This window comes from Zalophus californianus, chromosome 6, assembly GCF_009762305.2.
Source record: "Zalophus californianus isolate mZalCal1 chromosome 6, mZalCal1.pri.v2, whole genome shotgun sequence".
Taxonomy (NCBI): Eukaryota; Metazoa; Chordata; class Mammalia; order Carnivora; family Otariidae; genus Zalophus; species Zalophus californianus.
The window spans coordinates 111474878-111495386 of NC_045600.1; the positions used below are offsets into that span (position 1 = coordinate 111474878).

Consider the following 20509-nt stretch of genomic DNA (forward strand, 5'->3'; position numbering starts at 1 on the left):
TAGTAAGAGTAGCTAAGACAAATTAACCGTAGAGCACTAGAGTGAAATCTGTCTTTTCCTGCTTCTAGTTTTATTTATTAAACTTCTGTTCTTCTTGAGACCAAGTTGTTTAACTTTTCCTAGGTTCCCTTGTGCATGTTTCCCTTCAAAAAGCACTCTACTACTTACTGTAACTTGAGTCTCTTCTGCAAATGAAACAGCCTAACAAAAAGAGCATTTTAGAACACCTACTCTGGCAGCAGTGCAGAGAATGAACTGGAGGGTAGGGCAAAACAAGAGGCAGAAAAGAGAGAGCAACAAGACCACTTAGAAAGCATTAGAGGAGGGGCACCTGGGTGGCTGGGTCATTAAGCGTCTGCCTTCGGCTCAGGTCATGATCCCTGGGTCCTGCGATCGAGCCCCGCATCTGGCTCCCTGCTCAGCGGGAAGTCTGTTTCTCCCTCTCCTGCCCCGCTGCTTGTGTTCCCACACCCCCCATCTCTCTCCCCCCGTCAAATAAATAAATAAAATCTTAAAAAAAAAAAAGCCATTAGAGAAGGACAACAGACATCTGGGGTTAAAATAAAGTAGAAACAGGGCACCTGAGTGGCTCAATCCATTAAGTGTCTGCCTTCAGCTCAGGTCATGATCCCAAAGTCCTGGGATAGAGCCCCACTTAGCGCTCTCCACTCAGCGGGGTATCTGCTTCTCTTCCTGACCCTCCCCCCTCTTTTGCACTCTCTCTCTCTCACTTGCTTTCTCTCAAATAAGATCTTTTAAAAAATAAAGTAGAAAAAAATAAGATAAAAAAATAAAGTAGAAACAACAAAAATAGCAATAAGAAATTATCTGAAATAGCATAAGGGAAAATGTGCAGGACTTAATGATATTGGTAGTAAGGTACAGAGTGGAGGATGATTCACAGGTTCCTGAAGACTTCTGGAGCGGACAGTGGTACAATTCATCAAGATAGGAAATCAAAAACAAAATTTGTTGCAGTTTGCCTCCTTCTACCCCCTCCTTTTTGGAAGGAAGAGAAGCAGAGAAAGTTTTATTTTGTACAAGGCTGAAATGTTTGTGAAATGTGAATCCAAGTGCAGAAGTCCATTAGCAGTGATTCACAGGGGTCTAGAGTTGAAAGAGATCTATACAGCAGCTCTAGACTTAGGAATACATAAAGTTGATGTTAGATTTTAAAACATGACCCAAAATTCTTTGACTTATATTTAAAACTAAGTTAATATAATTTAAAAAATGATGCAAACTAAGAAACTTAATATTTTTGGCAACCATATTTTCAAACATCCTGTACTTCTCCACAAACAAAGACTGAACCAACTTCTAAAATAGCAAAATCCAAATGATTAGAAAAGATGGACTTACAGTACTAATTTCTACTGCGGTTTTACTTAAAAAAAAAAATCTAAGTTTATTCCATTTCCCTCATAAACTATCTACCACTAATATTAACTACGGGAAAAAAACTTAATCACATGTTAGACAGAACCTCACTATTGATACTACAATAAGATTTTTTAAAGAATTTAATCACTTGAGCGCCTGGGTGGCTCAGTTGGTTAAGCGACTGCCTTCGGCTCAGGTCATGATCCTGGAGTCCCGGGATCGAGTCCCGCATCGGGCTCCCTGCTCAGCAGGAAGTCTGCTTCTCCCTGTGACCCTCCCCCGTCTCATGCTCGCTCTCTCTATCTCATTCTCTCTCTCAAATAAATAAATAAAATCTTTAAAAAAAAAGAATTTAATCACTTAGGGGAGCCTAGGTGGCTCAGTCGTTAAGCGTGTGCCTTCGGCTCAGGTCATGATCCCAGGATCCTGGGATCGAGCCCCGCATCGGTCTCCCTGCTCTGCGGGAAGCCTGCTTCTCCCTCTCCCACTCCCCCTGCTTGTGTTCCCTCTCCCACTGTGTCTCTCTCTGTCAAATAAATAAATAAAATCTTTAAAAAAAGGAAAAGAATTTAATCACTTAATTTACTAGCTTTAGACATTCAACTCTACCTACACTGTAAATGTTGGATTTCTGTCTTAAAATCTTTTCTCCTCTCATTTATACATTTTTCCCCCAAAATCTATTACTACCATCCCAGAAGTTGATAATGAACTTAAGGCACAAATCCAGCTGCCTCTTGGCCATCAAGATCTGACAGAAGTATAATCACCCAAATCCAACTTGTCACAAATTAAATTCTTCTTTCTTGACAAAAATAAAAATAAAAATCCCATTCCTCTCTCATATCGATTCCCACTTCAGTAAAAGGTACAAGCTAGAAACCTAAATCTTCTATGAACCTTCTCTTTAATCCCAAATCCAATGAAATCACCAAGTCCTGTCTACTCTCAATACCCAAATCCAGACCCACTATCATCATTTGCCTGATATTCCTGCCTTTAGTCTTAGACTACTCTTTAATCCATTCTACTCACTGCAGCCACAGTGACCTTTTAAAAATGCCAATCTGATCATTTCAGTACCCTACTTTATATCCTTCAATAACTTCTTTGATAAATATTATAATCAGCATCAAAGCCAGTCACTCCATGGAAGCTCAGAAGTTCAATGAGAACTTGAGTTATATCCTTTTTTGTAAATTCAATACAAAAGAGTCACCAGGAAATTTGAAATCCTGATAATTACTTAGGACATACATATAACAGCTAATACATTTCAAAGAAAAGCATGTAGCATTGTCTGTAAAAGCAAAGACTAAAAATAATCTCAAGATCATAACAATACTGTCCAGCCCATAAATGAGGCATTTCCATATGCATTGTTGTATGATTTCTAGATCTGTTATTAAGTAGGGGGTAGAGGAGGGGGGAAAGCTCTAGAGTGTATAGGAAGCTACAGAGTGTAAAGTATTTGTAGTGATTTTTAAGAATATAAATATATTTAAGAATATAAATTTGAGAATGTACAGGTTTGTACATGCTAGAAATATCACAGGAAGGACCCACATAAAGATGGAAATAGAGGTTGCCTCTAGAGTGAAAACGGGTGGTTGGAGGATATAGGGGGAAGAAAAACTTTTTACTGCATGCTCTTTTGAATCTCTTGACTTTTATACTATGTCGAGTTATTACCTATAATTTTAATATGATGTTCTCCCTCCTCAGCTTCACACACACAAAATAAAAATTTTAAAAGTACTAACTACAAAAACCTCACTACATCCCTATACCAAGGTTAAAATTAGATACTGATCATTTAGTGTAACATTGCATTTTTTTCTTGACAACTCAGAAGTTCAACTTCCACAAAATTTTATTCACTATTATCACTACTGTTGAGAAGGCTGTTGGTAATGACATCAATCAACACTGCATGATAACTGTACTTGCTCCTTAGAAAAGCAAGATAGCAGCATCAGGGAGCAGAAATTTATTATTAAATTGACATTAAAATCTTCAGGGGTTAAGGAAAGCTACAAAACGTATTTTTCCAGCAAATTCAAAACAACACATTAAAAAAACAATCCCCCGGTATCATTCAAAAACAAAAAAAAAAAATGCGTAAAAATCTACAGGAAGGTGGGACAAATGATATTACATGGAGACACTGTCACATCCCTTAGTGTAATGTGATTTAATCCTAAAAGGTCCCTAAATGTCACACGTTCTACAGAAGAGACAAGATGAGAAGCAGGCTGTGTGACCTTCTATTAGCACACACACCCTCTGCTCTGGGCTTCCACACTCCTCCCTGTCCCTCCCTCCTCAGCCACCAGATTAAACCCTCCAAACACGGTGTCAGTTGGTCCCCTTAAGCCCCACGGGGGGGTGGGGGAGCACTAAGTTAAGCAAACATCCCTTCAGGATCTAATAGCAAACCCTTTCAACCAAAGAAAAGAGAAAGATAACAAGGTCTGCCCGAGAGAAAGGCTGGGGGAGAGGCTGCTGTCTGATGGTGTCTACAGAGGTGCTGACCACATCTCCTGGGAGGTGAAAGCATCACCAAACAGACTACCCCAAAGCCGAGGTGGTGGGTAGGGCTGACCGGGAGCGAGCTGGGAGGGAAGGGGTCAGCAGAGAGGGGGTGGGCTGCGATGGATCTGCCGTGGAGCTGGGGGTCGCTATGGGTTAGAGGGCGGCCGTGACTGGGTCTCGGGGGAACTGTGATCAGGTCAGCTTACGGGAGGCCGTAACGGAGTCTGGAGGCTCCATTAAGAGTCCTAAGAGAGTCCGAGGGCGTTTCTAATGGGCTGTGCTAGAGTGGGGGCCCGTGACAGAACCGCCGGGGGTCTGGCGGGCCGGAATGGTATCTGGCCAATGGAAGATACGATGGGTGGGGTCTACCAGGGACCCGGCGCAGTGATCGCGTGTCCGGGAGGCACCCGGGCAGACTCGCTCGCGGGGCGTCTCCGTTGGGGCGGGGCGGAGGGGCCCCGCAGGAGCCAAAGAGCGAGACGGAGACGTGGGCCGGGCCGGGCAGCAGGGCCGCGGGGCGGCTTGGGCGGGTCTTACCTCGGGCTCCGCCGCGGTGGCCACCACAGCCCCCTCCTCTTCGCCAGAAGCCACCTCCTACCCGCAGCTCCAGAGTCAGGCCGCCGAAGACAGCAGAGGCTGAGGCCACCGAGGGTCGGACGGTTCCGGGAGGGTGGGCCCAGCAGCCTCAGGGTCCGGGAGAGCGGCCGCCGCGCATCCCCCGCCCTGTCAGAGAGACTCCGCCCGGCCCGGGCAGGCACATCCCCCGCCGCACCCCGCCCAGAGAGCACGCGTCGGACCGCCGCCTCAGCCGCTGTCGCTGTCTCTACCGGGGCCGCGGGTGCCTCCGCCGCCGCCTCTCACAGTCCTTGCGGTACTCTCAGCAGCCACAGCCAACCGCCGCCGCGTCCCTCGTCCGCTCAGGCCCGCGCGCCCCCGACCCCGCGCACGCGGCCCCGCCCCGCGCGACTCCCCGGCTGCAGACGAGCAGGCGCGCGCGCACTTACCTCCCACGCCCCCTACCGCCTGCGGGAGCCGGCCAGCCTGCCGGCCCGGCCCCCGCACGTGATGCCGCCAGAGAGTACCTCAGGCGCTTGCGCGGGCACGCCCCATTCGCCCGCCCCGGGCGGCCCCGCCCAAACTTTTCTTCCTCACCTTACGGCAGAGCTCGGAACCGTGCCTCAGATTCTCACTCCACTAGGAGAGGAATGTCGCAAGGTTGGGGTAGAAAACTCGGGGTTTGCGACTGTAGCTCTCGCTTTCCGGCCAATACAGAGGTGCCTGAAGGCTGGTTGGGGTGGTGAGGCCCGAGGCAGGTAAGAAGCCGCCTCCCCACTTCGGTTGGTCGGGCGGTCTGTCCCGTCAGGGAGCCGCTTTTCAGCCCTCGCAGACTCAGCATATCCTTGCCCCTTCCCCAGTTCTGGTGCAGGGTTCTCAGCGCCGCCTCTCTTAGCCCCCGCCCCTTCCCACACACACGCCCTCTCCCGCCGCATTTCCCCGCCCCCGACCGCCGTTTCCTAGTCTGATTTTCCATTCATTCCTCAGACTTTTCACAGAGTGCTTTCTCGTGCTTTAGACTCTAGAAAGTCAGAAGCAAATGAAACAATTTCAGCTTTCTGAAGTGCGGTGTTATGTGGGAGACGTTGAGAGAATCCGCAGTAGTAATAAAAGTATGACAAAAAAAGCACAGGACCCTGTGAGCATAGCAGAAGAGGGGCCCCTGATTGTGTGGAAGGACTGGGGGAAACCCTTTCCAAGGTGACCTTTGAGTCACTCCTAACTTGTGTTAAAAGGCTAGTGAGCAGTAGCTGGTCGAGAAATAGGAGATAGAAGCATAGAGAATGACGGGTGCAAAAGTATATGACAGTATTGACTGTAAGAGTAAAAAGAGGAGTAGAGTTGGTGGAGGCCATAGGTGTAGATTACCCTTTAAAGAAGCATCGTTGTAAAGGGTGAGAGAGATGAGGGGCGAGAATGTGGGCCGAAAGAATGTTTCCTTTAAAGATGGGAGGAGACTTAGGCATAAAAGTGTACCATGGAACCCAGGAGTGGACAATTCATGGATGAAGGTGGCTAATTTATAGCATCTAGAGCACTAGTGGAACTCAACCTTGTGTGCACGTTAGAATAACCTGAGAAGTTGTTTTTTGTTGTTTTTTAATAAAACCAATGCTTTTGTTCCAATTAAACAAACTGGGGTTAAGGGCCCAGGCATCAGTATTTTTTAAAGATCCTGAGGTGCTGTGAGGGTTGAGGAAAGGAAAGGATCGGAAGTAAGGAAGGGCAGGAAGTTGATGGCGTTGGCTCTTTAACATTAAGATGGAAGTCACTTGATGAGAGATTTGGGGATGGAATGAGAAGCTGGAGCAGAGTGATGGAAGTTTGGGATAACTACTCTGGGCAATGGGAAAGGTGTCATTTCTTCTGCCTTTCCTTCAGCACAGTTCCATCCTTCAATCTTAAGTCCATCTCAGGGCTCTTTCCCTTTCCCTACCATCCAGCATCTATCAGCTGGGGATCCAACCTTAGGGCTCAGTCAAGGGCATCTTCATTTCTGTCCCCAAAAAGAGCTAAGTCAATTTGAGATTCAAGGACTAACTTTACTCCCCTAGAGATTACTGCATACAGTGCCTTGCCAATTTAGAATCTGTCTTCTGTTATTCAGCAATCATTTAAGTTAGGAAAGAGATATAAAGACAGTTAAGATATGGCCCTATTAAGATCTCATACTATTAGGGAAAACAAACCTTTTAAAAGAACAATTCACTTGGCAGGCAGAGAGGTCTCTATAAGGCAAAGCCAAAGGCAGTGCACGGCTACTGTCTATTAACTAGGGCTGATCCAAAAACTTGTCTATCAGCCTCCAGAAAAGAGTGAGTTACTGTTGTCTAGTATGACTAGGGCTTAATATGGAGAGTAGGGGTGGGGCAGAGATAAAGATGATAAAGTGGGTGTGGAGAGATTATGAGGAGCCTTGAATTCCATGCTAAAGTGTTTAGATGATCTACTATAAGCAATTAATAGGTATAAAAAAACAAAGATAAAAATAAAATAACCTTTTTTTACACCATGGACTTCTTTGGCAGCCTGTCCTGTGGGCCCTATCTCAGAATGTTTTTAAATGTGAAAATAAAATACATAGAAACAAAATCAATTTTATTGAAAGTTTTAAAAATATTAAAAAACAGGTGTCTGATGTAGTTATGTATGTGCTTCTTTATGCATTAAATAACACCTGGCAGCTAATAATTTCAAAATAGTGATGAGTAGAAATTATATTTTGAGATACCTGTACAACTTCAGTGTGATATGAAAATATATTTCTATTGGTGACAAAAATATAGGGACTGCTAATACTACTATGGATCATTGCCTATACTTATTAAAATGCTAAATTTCAGTTAGATATCAAAAATCAAGATGCAATTTTTTCCCAGTCCAAGTTCATGGAGCCTTTAATTCTAACTACATCCTGGCCCATGGACTGTAGATTTATAAAAAGCTGACTATAATGGTTTTAAGCAAGAGCATGACAGATCAGATCTGTGTTTCAGAAGGTACTGCCTAGTGTTCACTTCCCAGCCTCTCTGTGGGAGTAGGGAACTGGCTATTTTCTTCTCCTTTTGTACCTAAGGGCAGCAACCAGTACTAATCCATTGTTGCCTAATAATTTGGGCCTACAGGAGTATTGAACTTGTGGCTATATATGCAGGAGCAGTACTAGGAAATAAATTGGGAAAGGTATGTTGGGGCTCTTTTTGTGGAAATCACTGAATGCCAGGGTATAATTTATACTTAATTTGGTAGATAATGAAGATGTTAAAATTTTTGGAGTAGAATAATGTAATTAGAGTTCGTTTGAAAAGTTAATCTACTAGTAGTGTGTAGATTGGATTGTCAAAAGAGAAGATAGGAATGAAGACTCTGGACCAGTAAATAATTAAAATTTTTTTAACTAAATTTTGCTATAAAGTGATCTCTAAAGGGTCTGCTAAGTTACTGTTTCCCCAGTGTGACTGACTAAAGAAACATAAATTGGTCTAAATCACATACCTTTCAATAGAGATGTACACACTAGTGTGGAGGTCAATTAACATTTTACATGGGCAATGGCTTTACCATAGATAGAGGTTCTCAGGTGTTGCTAAAGCCTTTCTTGGTTAAATTCCATCTACCTGTAAGTCCTATATTTCTGACTTTTTACGGTCAAGATTGCTGTCTCTTTGTCAATTCCTTAAACCTCTTGGATGAGTAAAATGCATTAGCAAACAAAAAAGAAGTCCTCCAAGCCCAGATAACCCATCTGTTTAGAAACTGATCAATACCAAACTATGCAAAACTTACTGCCCAAATTCCAGCTAGTGCCCAACTTGTATGCTTTAAACATATTCAAAATGTTAATTATGGGGTCCAAGTATTACTAATCCAAATAAGTAATGTCAAGTTAACTTGCTGAATCAGTTTCTCTGAGAGACTACCTTCTTCAGCATGACTAGCCTATATTGATTTTGTCCATGTAACTATTAGAGACCATTTGGGTAGTGCTATGGTTCAATACAGACTAAGAATCAAGTTTATATAGAGGTTGGGGTTCATCTATCTACTTTTTAGGGGAATGGGGAAACAGGTCTGTCTGCAGCAAGAATACTTGAAACTTATGAAGCTTTTTAAGAATATTACTTAAAAAAGATCTCTGAAATTTCCTTTCTCTGGCTTCCAATTAAATGGCTATCCCTTCCACACCTTCATCTGTTAGAAAAGCACTAGAACACAGTCCTGAAACTGAAAAAAAAGAAATTGTCCCAATTACAATTATTATTTTTGAGCATCTAAATTATAGGTTTAAAAACTTGAGGCCTTCTGGGGCGCCTGGCTGGCTCAGTCGGTTAAGCATCTGCCTTCGGCTCAGGTCATGATCCCAGAGTCCTGGGATCAAGCCCCACATTGGGCTCCCTACTCAGCGGGGAGCCTGCTTCTCCCTCTCCTCCCCGCTTGTGCTCTCTCTCACTATCTCTGTCACTATCTCTGTCTCTCTCAAATAAACAAAATCTTAAAAAAAAAAAAAAAAACTTGTGGCCTTCCTTCCGGGTGGCCAATGAATAAATACTCTGTCCGAGTACTGTGGTAGGTTCAATTCCTTCAAAACAATAGCTTGGGGATTTGGGGCCTTAGTTGGCTCTAATATTCTCACTACTATTTGTTGTAGCAACTTGGCAGTTTACATTAGCAGCTAAAATAAATAGTTACTAGAAATGTTTAGCCCTGCTTAATAATATATAATTCAAGCTTGGTCAGATAACTCACAAATATTTGTGTTAATTAACATTTAAAGACAAATTGCTACAACAGAAAATTCCTTATGTATAATTGGGCCACTTCAGATCTCATTTTCCTATGAGCACAATACAGTAAAACATAAATTCATTCATTCATTCATTAAATATTTATTGAACCCCTACTATGTTGTCAACCATGTTTTTGAAACCCAGTAGTTAGGAGTTTGTAGTAACAGTTTACCTCCTAACTATTTATGAAAAAATGATATACCAGGCTTTGAAATCTACAGGACAAATAAGATTAAAAGATGATGGATTTTTCATACTCTTTCAAACTATGTTTGCATACAGCTACTGTGTGCTGAATACAGTGGTTATTTATGAAATCAGGCAGATTATAACTTTAGCTTGATCACACCTTATTAGCTTTAATTTGATAATGCATATGATAAAAATCTGCCCCCTCCTTTTAAAATATTATCTTACTCAGACCTGTCATTGAACCTGTTGGCCTCCCCACACACTGTCTTAACAACCCCAGGTATTTTAAATTTTGCAATTGTATAAAGTCATTTCTCAGAAAATTCTCAGCAAAGCACAGTTTAAGAAAAGGCTGGTGTTTACATCAGGTATATATGAAGGAAAAAAGTGTGGTACAATTATAAATGGAAACTTTGAGTTAGAAATGATAGACTAAGAATAAAATTTTACTTATTCATTTGACAGAGAGAGAGCGAAAGAGTGAACACAAGTAGGGGGACTGGGAGAGGGAGAAACAGGCTTCCCTCAGAGCAGGGAGCCCGATGCGGGGCTCGATCCCAGGACCCCGGGATCATGACCTGAGCCGAAGGTAGACGCTTAACGACTGAGCCACCCAGGCGCCCCAAGAATAAAATTCTTTTCATGGTCAATGACACCTTAGCCCTTGATAGTCATACCTAATAACAGAGCAGTAAATAGAGAACCTTGACTCTAGAAGAAATCCTAAAAAGCCACCTGTTTTATCTCCCTGGCCCAAGGCAGGACCAAATGGAATTTATGGTAGTAACAGGCATCATCATCATACCAAGTACTTTTTCTACTTTAAGAGCTGAATTCCGCTACTTGTAAAATATTGATGTCAGAGGACTATTGTTCAAATTTATAAATAATCTATGAAGTTGAGAGATCTTCCTATGTTTATAACAATTTTGTGTTTTTAAGAGTTTTTCAAAATGTATTTTACTTCTGTATTTTGTTCAGGAAAAACATTTATTAAAATTTCTCCAGTTTGTCAAGCACTAAAGAAAACAGGGATGAGTAAAATCTAATAATCTCTGCCCTCAAGAGGGATGTATAAATCTTGATGATAATTTTTATATTCCACTTTATACAAATCTTTGGATGGTTTAAGCTAGCATTAAAAGGAAATGTTTAATAGGGGGAAATTGAAACCAAAAAAAAAAAAAAAGTTTGAACTTCCTTCCTGAAAATATTTCTGCTTATGCTGCCATGAAAAGCACATTTGGTCTTGGATTTTATTCTTTTTGTGAAATCACAAATGGAATCATACATTAGAAGTTGGACGTAATCTAATTTTAGTAAAAAGATTAATTTTACATCTTTGTGTTTGAAGGGTTATAGAAGAGAGATTAGACTGTCTCTGTTTTTTTCCAGAGCACAGAAGTGAGACCAGTGAATTGAAGAAACAGACATATTTTAGGTCAGTGTAAAAGTGGGAGGTGGTATATCTTTTTTTTCCTTAATGGAAATAGCTGTATTTACTGGGTATGTGCTCATTGTAAAAAGGGTGAAAAAAGCAGACAGTATCAAAAGGTAGAAGGAAAAAAGTTAAGAAGTGCTAATAATTCTCTTTTTAAAATGATATTTAAACTTTGGCTATCATTCTTGATTATTTTTGTGTCTATTTTTCTTGTACAAGTTTTTATATAAACTTTCTTTTCATAGCATATCATGAATATCTATGTCAATAAATTTGTATCTACAACTTTATTTTTTAATGGCTGAAAACATTTCATTGTATGAAAGCCTGTTATTTAAATTTACTAGTTCTCTTATGAACTTTCCGATTCTTTCAGTTTTTCTTTTATAAACATAGCTGTGATGAACATTCTTGTTAAATTATTGCACACATCCTTAATGTTTCCCTTAAAATAAATTTCTGAAAGTTTAATACCTACGTGTAGACATTTCTTAAGAATTAAAATATAATGGCAGAATACCCTTCAAAAAGCTTGCGTTTGTTTATATTCCTATAAACAATGAGAATGCCTGTTTTTCCATGGTCTCTCAGCAATGCTAGTTATTACCAGTTTTCGTCATCTTTGCTTATTTGATAGGTAAAAAATGAAATCTTGCTTCAACTTGATTTGTTTTGATTACTAGTGAGGTGTTGAGTTTCTTTACATGTGTTTATTGGCCAGTCACATAAGTATATTAGCTCCATTTTCTTCTAATATTTTTGTTTCCTTTCTTAACATTTAAATTTTACTCCACCTAAAATATAATTTGATATAAGGTATGAGTTAAGAGATCTAACTTCTTTTTTTATCAAATGTTTAACAGTTTGTCTCAATGCCATTTATTAAATAACTCAGCAAGCATATTCCAAACTTCACTGCACAGACAAGAAGGTGTCAATAGAATTCTGTTAAAAAAAAAAAAAGTGTCTCATGGTGAAATGAGTTTGGGAAAAAAATAAGACCAAGAAAAGTTACCTTTCTTTATTGCAGAATTTCTTCTAGCCTCTAATATGCTTGTGTGCGTTATGAATCTCCAGTAAGGAGTTTTAGGATGCAGCATTTCCCTAACTTATTTAATCATATAATCTTATTTTTTTTCTTTCAAGAAATACCTATGAAATCTGTGGAACTGTACTGTCCAAAATAATAGCCAATAGCCACATGTAGATATTTAAATTTAAGTAAAAGTAAATATTCAGTTCACACTAGCTACATTTCAAGTGCTTGATAGCCACAGGTGGCAAGTGACTGCTGTTTTGGACATTGCCAATAAGGAACATTTCCAAAATCACCAAAAGTACTATTAGACAGCACTCCTTTAGAACATAGTTCATTGAAACTGACTCCCAACCTAGTGTTTTTTTCTACTGAACCAGCAGCTTCTTCCCTTACTTATATCAGCAGGTAATCAGGTTGGCTCCTATTAAATTATAAATTTTCCCTTTAAGGTAGTTTTTATTACCTTTTATGTAATTACCTTATTTTTTATAACAAATATTCAAATAATATGCTTGGGTTTAAGGATTTTAAGATTAATATGAAAAAGTAGTCCCTTTTTTAAAAAATTAAGCCTTTGTTTAGGCAATATTCCATGCTGTGGTTTTAGTATTAGCTTCATTTAGCTACAGAAGTTGGAAGATAAACTGTAATTGCAAGTCTTGTGTATACTGACAACACATTAACATCATTGCTTCACTCAGTGGAGAGAACAATTTTCTCTGGAGTTAGCATTCACTCTTCTTATGCCAAAGGTAAAGCACAGAGCAGAGTCATGCCCTAGCTAGGTCTATCCTTTATGACTTTGTGGCTTTATAAAAAAGAAAAACATGCTTTATTTTCAAGAAATTTCTGGGGTGCCTGGGTATCTCAGTCGGTTAAGCGTCTGCCTTCAGCTCAGGTCATGATCCCAGGGTCCTGGGCTCGAGCCCCGTGTCAAGGTCCCTGCTCCACAGGGAGTCTGCTTCTCCCCCTCCCTCTGCCTGCCACTCCCCCTGCTTTCTCTCTCTTTCTCTCTCTCTCTCAAATAAATAAAATCTTTAGGGCGCCTGGGTGGCTCAGTTGGTTAAGCAACTGCCTTCGGCTCAGGTCATGATCCTGGAGTCCCGGGATCGAGTCCCGCATCGGGCTCCCTTTTCAGCAGGGAGTCTGCTTCTCCCTCTGACCCTCCTCACTCTCATGTGCTCTCTATCTCTCTCATTATCTCTTTCAAATAAATAAATCTTTAAAAATAAAATAAAATCTTTTAAAAAAAAAAAGGAGGGGCGCCTGGGTGGCTCAGCCATTAAACGTCGGCCTTTGGCTCAGGTCATGATCACAGGGTTCTGGGATCGAGTCCCACATCAAGCCCTGCATCAGGCTCCCTGCTCAGCGGGAAGCCTGCTTCTCCCTCTCACACTCCCCTTGCTTGTGTTCCCTCTTTCGCTGTCAAATAAATAAATAAATTCTTTAAAAAAAAAAATTCTAAGTCCCATTATTACCACCCCAAATAATAGGGAGCAAGGAAGCAAACTCTTTTTGAGAGCCTGCTGTATGTCAGATGACATGCTGAGTGTTGTGGGTTTTGTTTTGTTTTTTTATTTTATTTGTCAGAGAGAGCACAAGCAGGGGGAGCGGCAGGCAGAGGGAGAAGCAGGCTCCCTGCTCAGCAGGGAGCCCAATTTGGGGCTTGATCCCAGGACCATGGAATCATGACCTGAGCCAAAGGCAGATGCTTAACTGAATGAGCCACCCAGGTGTCCCCATGCTGAGTGTTTTTACTCATGTTTTTATTTTGTGTAACAACCCTGTGAGACAGGTGTTTTTATTACCTCATTTTACAGATGAGGAAAATGAGGCCCAGAAAGAGAATAAATAACTTGACCAGAGTCACATAGATAGGCAAGTGGCAAAGTCAGAGCCTGGACCCAAACTCTCCTAACCCCAAAATATAGAACTATATAATTTGTAGGACTTTACAAATAGAATTAGGAGGTTATTGTCTCCCCAGTTCACTCCCCAGTATTCCTTACCATCCACCAAGACCAAGTACATAGGTCTTATTTACTATTAACAGAGGAGAACAGAAAAAACACAAAACCAAAGCAAAAATGGGGATGTGAAAGACAATACAAACATCTTAAGAGGCCTTATTTATCTTATTTTCCCTATTCTATGTTCTGACTCCTTTTTTGAAATGTTTCAGTCATCTGGCAGACATTTATTGTACCTCAGATACACCAAGCACAGTGCTCACTATATAGAAAGGAAATATCCCTAGGATGGTTCTAGATGGTTCTTGGTTCTTTTGCTAGGTCCCTTTCTGTCTCCTTTTCCCCTACCCCATTAATAATGGGATCATCATCCTTTCAGTCACCCCACCTAAAACCTACAGACCATTTCCTAATTCTCTCTTAATCCACTACTCTGATCACTTCCTGAGTCTCTGTCTACAGTACCTTTTCCTCCTTGCCTCCCCATTTCTACTACCATTTCCCCTGATTTAGGTCATTTCCTCCTATACCTTCACTTTTTTTTTTTTAAGATTTTATTTATCTATTTGACAGAAAGGGACACAGCGAGAGAGGTAACACAAGCAGGGGGAGTGGAAGAGGGAGAAGCAGGCTTCCCGCTGAGCAGGGAGCCTGATGTGGGACTCCATCCCAGGACCCCGGGACCAGGACCTGAGCCGACAGCAGACACTTAACGATTGAACCACCCAGGCACCCCTATAACTTTACTTTCAGTAAAAATCTACTTGATCTCTTCCTCCAAATTCTCTCCCTACCAGTTAATCCTATATACCATGGCTGAATTAGTAAACTTCCTAAAGCACCAGCCTTGCCATAACGGCTTCCCATTTCCTCCAATATAAATTCCAAACTCTTTCACCTGGACTTCAGTCTGTTACCATTTAGCTTCTAATAATCTTCCTCTACCCTCACCTGTACCTTTACTCTTAAACTTCATTCCAGCCAGACTGGACCACCCTTCTAAAGGCACTTCCCTTGCCTCTCTCACCTTCTTAATGCCCTTCTCCATGCATCCAACTCTACCTGCATTTCAACAGCCCACCCTTACGTCACTTTCTCCTTGAAGTCGTTCCTGATCTCAGCTCTCTTTCCCTTTCACCCTCTTAGCCAGGAGTGATTGTTCCCTATTCTGAATTCCCATACATTTTATTTCTGCCCCTTGTGGGTTTCTTATCTCATTGACTATAAGCCACCTTGTACATCTTGGTATCTCCCACAATAGCTAATATTAGGTACTCAGGGGTGCCTGGGTGGCTCAGTCGGTTAAGCGTCTGCCTTCGGCTCAGGTCATGATCCCAGGGTCCTGGGATCAAGTCCCACATCAGGCTCCTGGCTCAGCGGGGGTCTGCTCCCTCTGCCCCTCCCTGCCTGCTCATGATCTCTGTCTCTGTGTGTGTGTGTCTCTCTCTCAAAATCTTTTAAAAAAATACTAGGTTCTTGGTAGGTGTTTATTGACTAAAAGAATTGTATATTTACAGTGTCTTCATTGTAACATAATAGGCTTAAGCTCAGTGAGAGTAGGAACTATTGACTATTTCATTCCCATTCTGTATTTCCAACTCCTAGCACAGAGGAAACACTCAATAAACATTTGTTTTTGTTTTTGTTTTTTGTGGGTTTTTTTAAGGATTTTATTTATTTATTTGACAGAGAGAGACACAGCGAGAGCGAGCGAGCACAAGTAGGGGGAGTGGGAGAGGGAGAAGCAGGCTCCCCGCTGAGCAGGGAGCCCGATGTGGGGCTTGATCCCAGGACCCCAGGACCATGACCTGAGCCGAAGGCAGACACTTAACAACTGAGCCACCCAAGCACCCTCAATAAACATTCGTTAAATGAAATACATTGCAGTTACCAGTTATTGGGATATAAATTTCTTCATGACACAATGGATGTCTGGAAATACTACTTTATGTTATATTTTGAAAAATCTTAGTTAATCAATGTTTCTTCATTTTATATTGACAAATACTCTGTTAAAGGTCATGTATTAATATTGTCACTTTACAGAAGAGGATACTGAGGCTTAAAGAAATTAAGTAGTTTATTTATGATCATATGGCCAATGAGTAACAGAACTGAGTCTAAAATTCAAGTCTTCAGATGTGAAGTTTAGAATTTTTCTTGGCTAATGATGGTTTGGCCAAAGGCTAGTTTGGTTCCATTTGCTTTAGGATTGTTGGGGTTAAACTATTGCAGTCATGTAATCATTCCACCCAGTGGAGTAGAGCCAGATCCTTGATTGACCTATTGTCTGTATTTTGGGTATTTTCAAAGTCAAACAAAACACTACAACTTTTCTGAAGGAAATCTTGGCCACTTTGGTCACTCCCTCCAAGATGAGATGCCTGTCTCTTCAGGCACTCTTCTCCTTGTAGACTTCTATCCCTAGTTGGTTTGGCTGTTAAGATGTGGGTCTGATTTCAGCTGACAGCATAGAGAGTAAGTAGGTCTCCAAGTATTTGCCAGGCAGTACAATGTGGCACTTACCACTACATAGTATTCATTGAAAGCATGGGGGAGAGATTGAGGGAGACTTGCTTGATGCACAAGCAGTCGTTCCCTTTTCATATCGTTTATTCTTAAGTCAGATCAGCAGCAAGCTAAGTACCTAGCCTCCATAGACTTGCCTTTACTAGATTGCTGTTTATTCATTTGCCATCAGGCTGGATATGAAGGATCATTATAAGAAACAATCCTCTGAAACTACTTCATCTCTTATAAAAATATTGTAGGACATTATTCATTATGAGACACTGTCTTTTATGAAAATTTCTTGAAAGAAAACTGTCTAAGCTTAATACAAAGAATGCTTTTACCTCTTCTGAGCAATTGCTTTGTTTTTACCTTATGGACATTGTGAATGTCTAACTTAACGCTCTCTGGTTAGCTGCCAAAAAGCTTACAGCCAGATTTGTGGCCCACCCATAGCAAATGTGCTCTATGCCTCGTTAACTTTGTTCCTGGCTCTAGTTTATGTCTCTGCTGCAGTTATTCTCTCTTAAGAAAATCTTAATTCATGCCATCTAATTTTGTATATTAATATGTATATATATATTTTCTCATAAACAGCCTTATATTGTTTCTGAAATATTTCAGATTATGATATATGTATGCACATAAAACCATTTTTGGTGCTTCTTAGTTACCTCATTTACTTTAGGCTTTTTCTCTTGAGGGGTATATTTATTTTTCTGTATAGTTTTCACAGGGTTTTAATCACAGGAAAATGGTTGTGCCACAAAATTTTATTATTTTAGTAGTGTAATCAAGTGGTAGAAACCTGGTCTAATGGCGAGAATTGATTAAATTGGTTATTCTAGCCCAGTCTTTCACAGAAATGGTTACATTTTCTTACAGTATGCTTTGTTTTGTACTGTATCTGCATGTGACTGTTTATTGCTTTGTGATTTGTAGTGATGTTGTAATGCTGCCAGGTCATGAATAGCACTTAACTCTCTTTTGCTCAAATATTATGTTACCTTCCACACTGATCAGACTTCTTGTCTTTGTTAGCACCTTACCTTGGGTGATCATAAGTGTATTAATCTTACCATATAATTTGTCTTGCTCTACTCTAAATTAGTCATGCTTTTGTTTGGACAAGATAATAGGAATAGATGTTTGTTTCCAAACCTCATTTGCTTCCATTGGTATGGAGTGCTATCTAGATTTTCTGATCACCTTACTAATATCAATTAATAATATAAATACTATTAGTACAACATTTTATATTCTTTTAATACCTTCAAGTAAAACTATTTGGCCTTTTCTACAATTCACTAAGGCATGTAAAGCAAATGTACACGCTTTTTACAGACAAAAGCAAGGACAAAATCATTTAAATTTTGTGATAGGACTGGGGCTAGATCCAGGTCTCTTGATTCCTGTGCCTAACTACCTTTCAATTTACAAAAAAAATTCTAACATATATATTTTTTAAAGGTTTATTTATTTATTTGAGAGAGAGAGAGCACAAGCAAGGGGGAGGAGGAGAGGGTGAAGCAGACTCCCTGTTGAGCTGGGAGCCCGACGCGGGGCTCTATCCCAGGACCTGGAAATCATGACCTGAGCCGAAGGCAGATGCTTAACCACCTGAGCCACCCAGGTGCCACCTAACTTATAAACATTACATAGTCTTTATCTTACCACTTGAGGTTAAAGATGGGAAATGGACTAGGACATATTATATCACTCATGCTCACAACTCAGGCAGAACCAGGAATGTTTTTCATTGTGTTACTCACAATTTTCTGTTCTTCAAATTGTAGTTCCTTTTAACTACAACTCTAATCACTATCACTTTCCATTATGGAATGAGGAAGCAATATTTTTATCTTATCTCTTGAAAATTAATGTTGAAATGGAAACTATTTCCTTTGCTAGTGAGCAGCATTTTTCTTTAGACTCTTTGAAAATTCACTTTAATGTAAAAATAACTTGCCATTATTATCATGCATAAAGGGCCAAATAAGTATATGGTTAATGCTAGGAAGTTTCATAAATGTTTCTTATAATTTTAACGAAACTCTGCATCTAAAGAGGAAATTACAAATTCATGCTTATTGTTTCAGCATGAAAAATTTCCTAAGTTTTCATTCTAACTGTTAACATATAGCATGTAAGTGAGGGTGTCTTGAATGTTTACTCTTAGGCCAGGTATTGTTGCTGAACATTTTACAATTATATTTAATCTTTACCAAAACCCTCTAAGAGTAGCTCCTGTTTATGACCCTCATTTTATACCCCGGTATCATATTCAACAGTAAATATTATCTTCTGCCTCTCCTCCAGCTTCTGGAATTTCTGATCAACCCTGGTCAGTACAAGATGGACCCCGTAGTCTTGAGTTATATGGACAGTCTACTGCGGCAATCAGATGTCTCACTGTTGGATCCTCCAAGCTGGCTCAATGACCATATCATTGGATTTGCCTTTGAGTACTTTGCCAACAGTCAGTTTCATGACTGTTCTGACCATGTCTGCTTCATCAGCCCCGAAGTTACCCAGTTCATCAAGTGCACTAGCAACCGAGCAGAGATTGCCATGTTCCTTGAACCCCTGGACCTCCCCAACAAGAGAGTTGTATTTTTAGCCATCAATGATAATTCCAACGAGGCAGCTGGGGGAACCCATTGGAGTTTGTTGGTTTATGTCCAAGATAAAAATAGCTTTTTTCACTATGATTCCCATAGCAGAAGCAACTCAGTCCATGCAAAGCAGGTAGCGGAGAAACTGGAAGCTTTCTTAGGCAGAAAAGGAGACAAACTGGCCTTTGTGGAAGAGAAAGCCCCTGCTCAACAAAACAGCTATGACTGTGGGATGTATGTGATTTGTAACACTGAGGCCTTGTGTCAGAACTTCTTTAGGCAACAGCCAGAATCACTATTGCAGCTACTCACTCCTACATACATCACAAAAAAAAGAGGAGAATGGAAGGCTCTCATTGCCAGACTTGCCAAAAATTAGCTATTAAAGTGTATCTGTGACTTTTGAAGTCTCTTCTTTCTGCCCATCCCCATTTATTGGATGGCTGCAGTCTCAGTGCCTGAAGGAAGATGCCTAGTAGAGGGAAGCTTAGTGTTCTCATTTTTCCCTGGAAGAATGTCATCCTCTGCATTATCCAAATGGAAAGTTTCACTTTAACCCTAACTTGAGAGTGTGTGCTCTGTGACAGTTTCTTCAAGTTATGTATCAAAACCTTAAAACCACGCTATCTTAACATTTATTAATTCCCTTTTTGTCTCCCTTATCCACATTGGCTTATTCCAGAGGAAAAGCAGTGATCTTTAAAGAAATCAAGTATATGTGAAATCTAGAGGAATGCACGAAGAACGTTATAGAAGAATCAAAAACGTATTGCACAGAGATCAACTGGCTAGAAGCAGGTCAAGATCTAACCTAATTCAAGATCTAAATATTAGAATCAAATACTCATTTCTGTGGTGTCTCTTCCATTCACCATGCAGAGGCTTTCCTGGCTATCTTTGTAACCTTTGCAGATATTTGATAAAGATGATGTTAGCCCATCTTCCCCCATCTAATTCCTGGACTGCTTTAAGAAAGGGGGAATCTTGAGTAACTTCATTAAAATATATGGCTGTTAGACCTTTTAGTTCACTCAGTGAAGGGGTCGACTTGCTGCTCTGCATTGGTTGCGGCTTTTCTTCACTTTGTCTGTTAGCCATGCATACACTCCTTCCTTATATCCAAAGTTCTGTGGTTTTAAAACTCGTAGCTGATAACTTCCCAAAGTTACCTGTTATTTCTAATATTGCTGCTTTCTGATAGTCATAGTTTTTCCTTTCCTCTCTATCTGTGATCTGGCAGAATTGTTTTCAGTTATGTCATGGTGATATCAGGGCTATTATTGTATCTAAAACTTGCAGACTAAAAATTGGTTTGTTTTTGCGATTATAAAGCAGAAAAAAGTGACCTTTCTCAACCCTTCCACTTAATTCAAAATGCAGACGATGTTATTTTTTAAATATGGAACCAAGAATAAAAAGAAACGCTATCCCTTCTAAATCATTGATGTGTGTTTTTCTGAGTTTCTGATAATTAACAACCA

The 20509-nt window shown here is 40.5% G+C and overlaps 2 protein-coding genes across 12 annotated transcripts in view; one reads left to right on the forward strand and one right to left on the reverse strand.

Annotated features, from left to right (window-relative positions):
- Positions 1–20509, reverse strand: part of MYO9A (myosin IXA) — a 347057-nt gene that overhangs the window by 287403 nt on the left and 39145 nt on the right. For 5 of the 10 annotated variants that reach the window (XM_027572332.1, XM_027572333.1, XM_027572330.1 and 2 more), the window contains exon 1: positions 4456–4893. The exons of 1 other annotated variant lie outside the window; for it this stretch is intronic. The gene's annotated coding sequence lies outside the window, so the exon portion shown is untranslated. Of the gene's footprint in view, positions 1–4455; positions 4894–5070; positions 5184–20509 lie in introns of those variants that run through there. 4 more of the 10 variants (XM_027572325.2, XM_027572335.1, XM_027572334.1 and 1 more) reach the window with 2 other exon arrangements.
- SENP8 (SUMO peptidase family member, NEDD8 specific) lies at positions 5106–20456 on the forward strand. 2 transcript variants are annotated; one of them, XM_027572345.1, is made up of 3 exons: positions 5189–5231; positions 10848–10893; positions 18733–20456. In XM_027572345.1, the coding sequence occupies exon 3, from the start codon at positions 18769–18771 to the stop codon at positions 19405–19407; it is 639 nt and encodes a 212-aa protein (XP_027428146.1). In that variant the 5' UTR covers positions 5189–5231; positions 10848–10893; positions 18733–18768; the 3' UTR covers positions 19408–20456. The 2 variants fall into 2 exon arrangements, with proteins under 2 accessions (XP_027428145.1, XP_027428146.1); XM_027572344.1 differs by lacking the exon at positions 10848–10893 and having other exon boundaries at positions 5106–5231.

Coding starts and splice junctions, on each gene's coding strand:
- SENP8 (XM_027572344.1), top strand. CDS start 18,769: ATGGACCCCGTAGTCTTGAGTTATATGGACAGTCTACTGCGGCAATCA.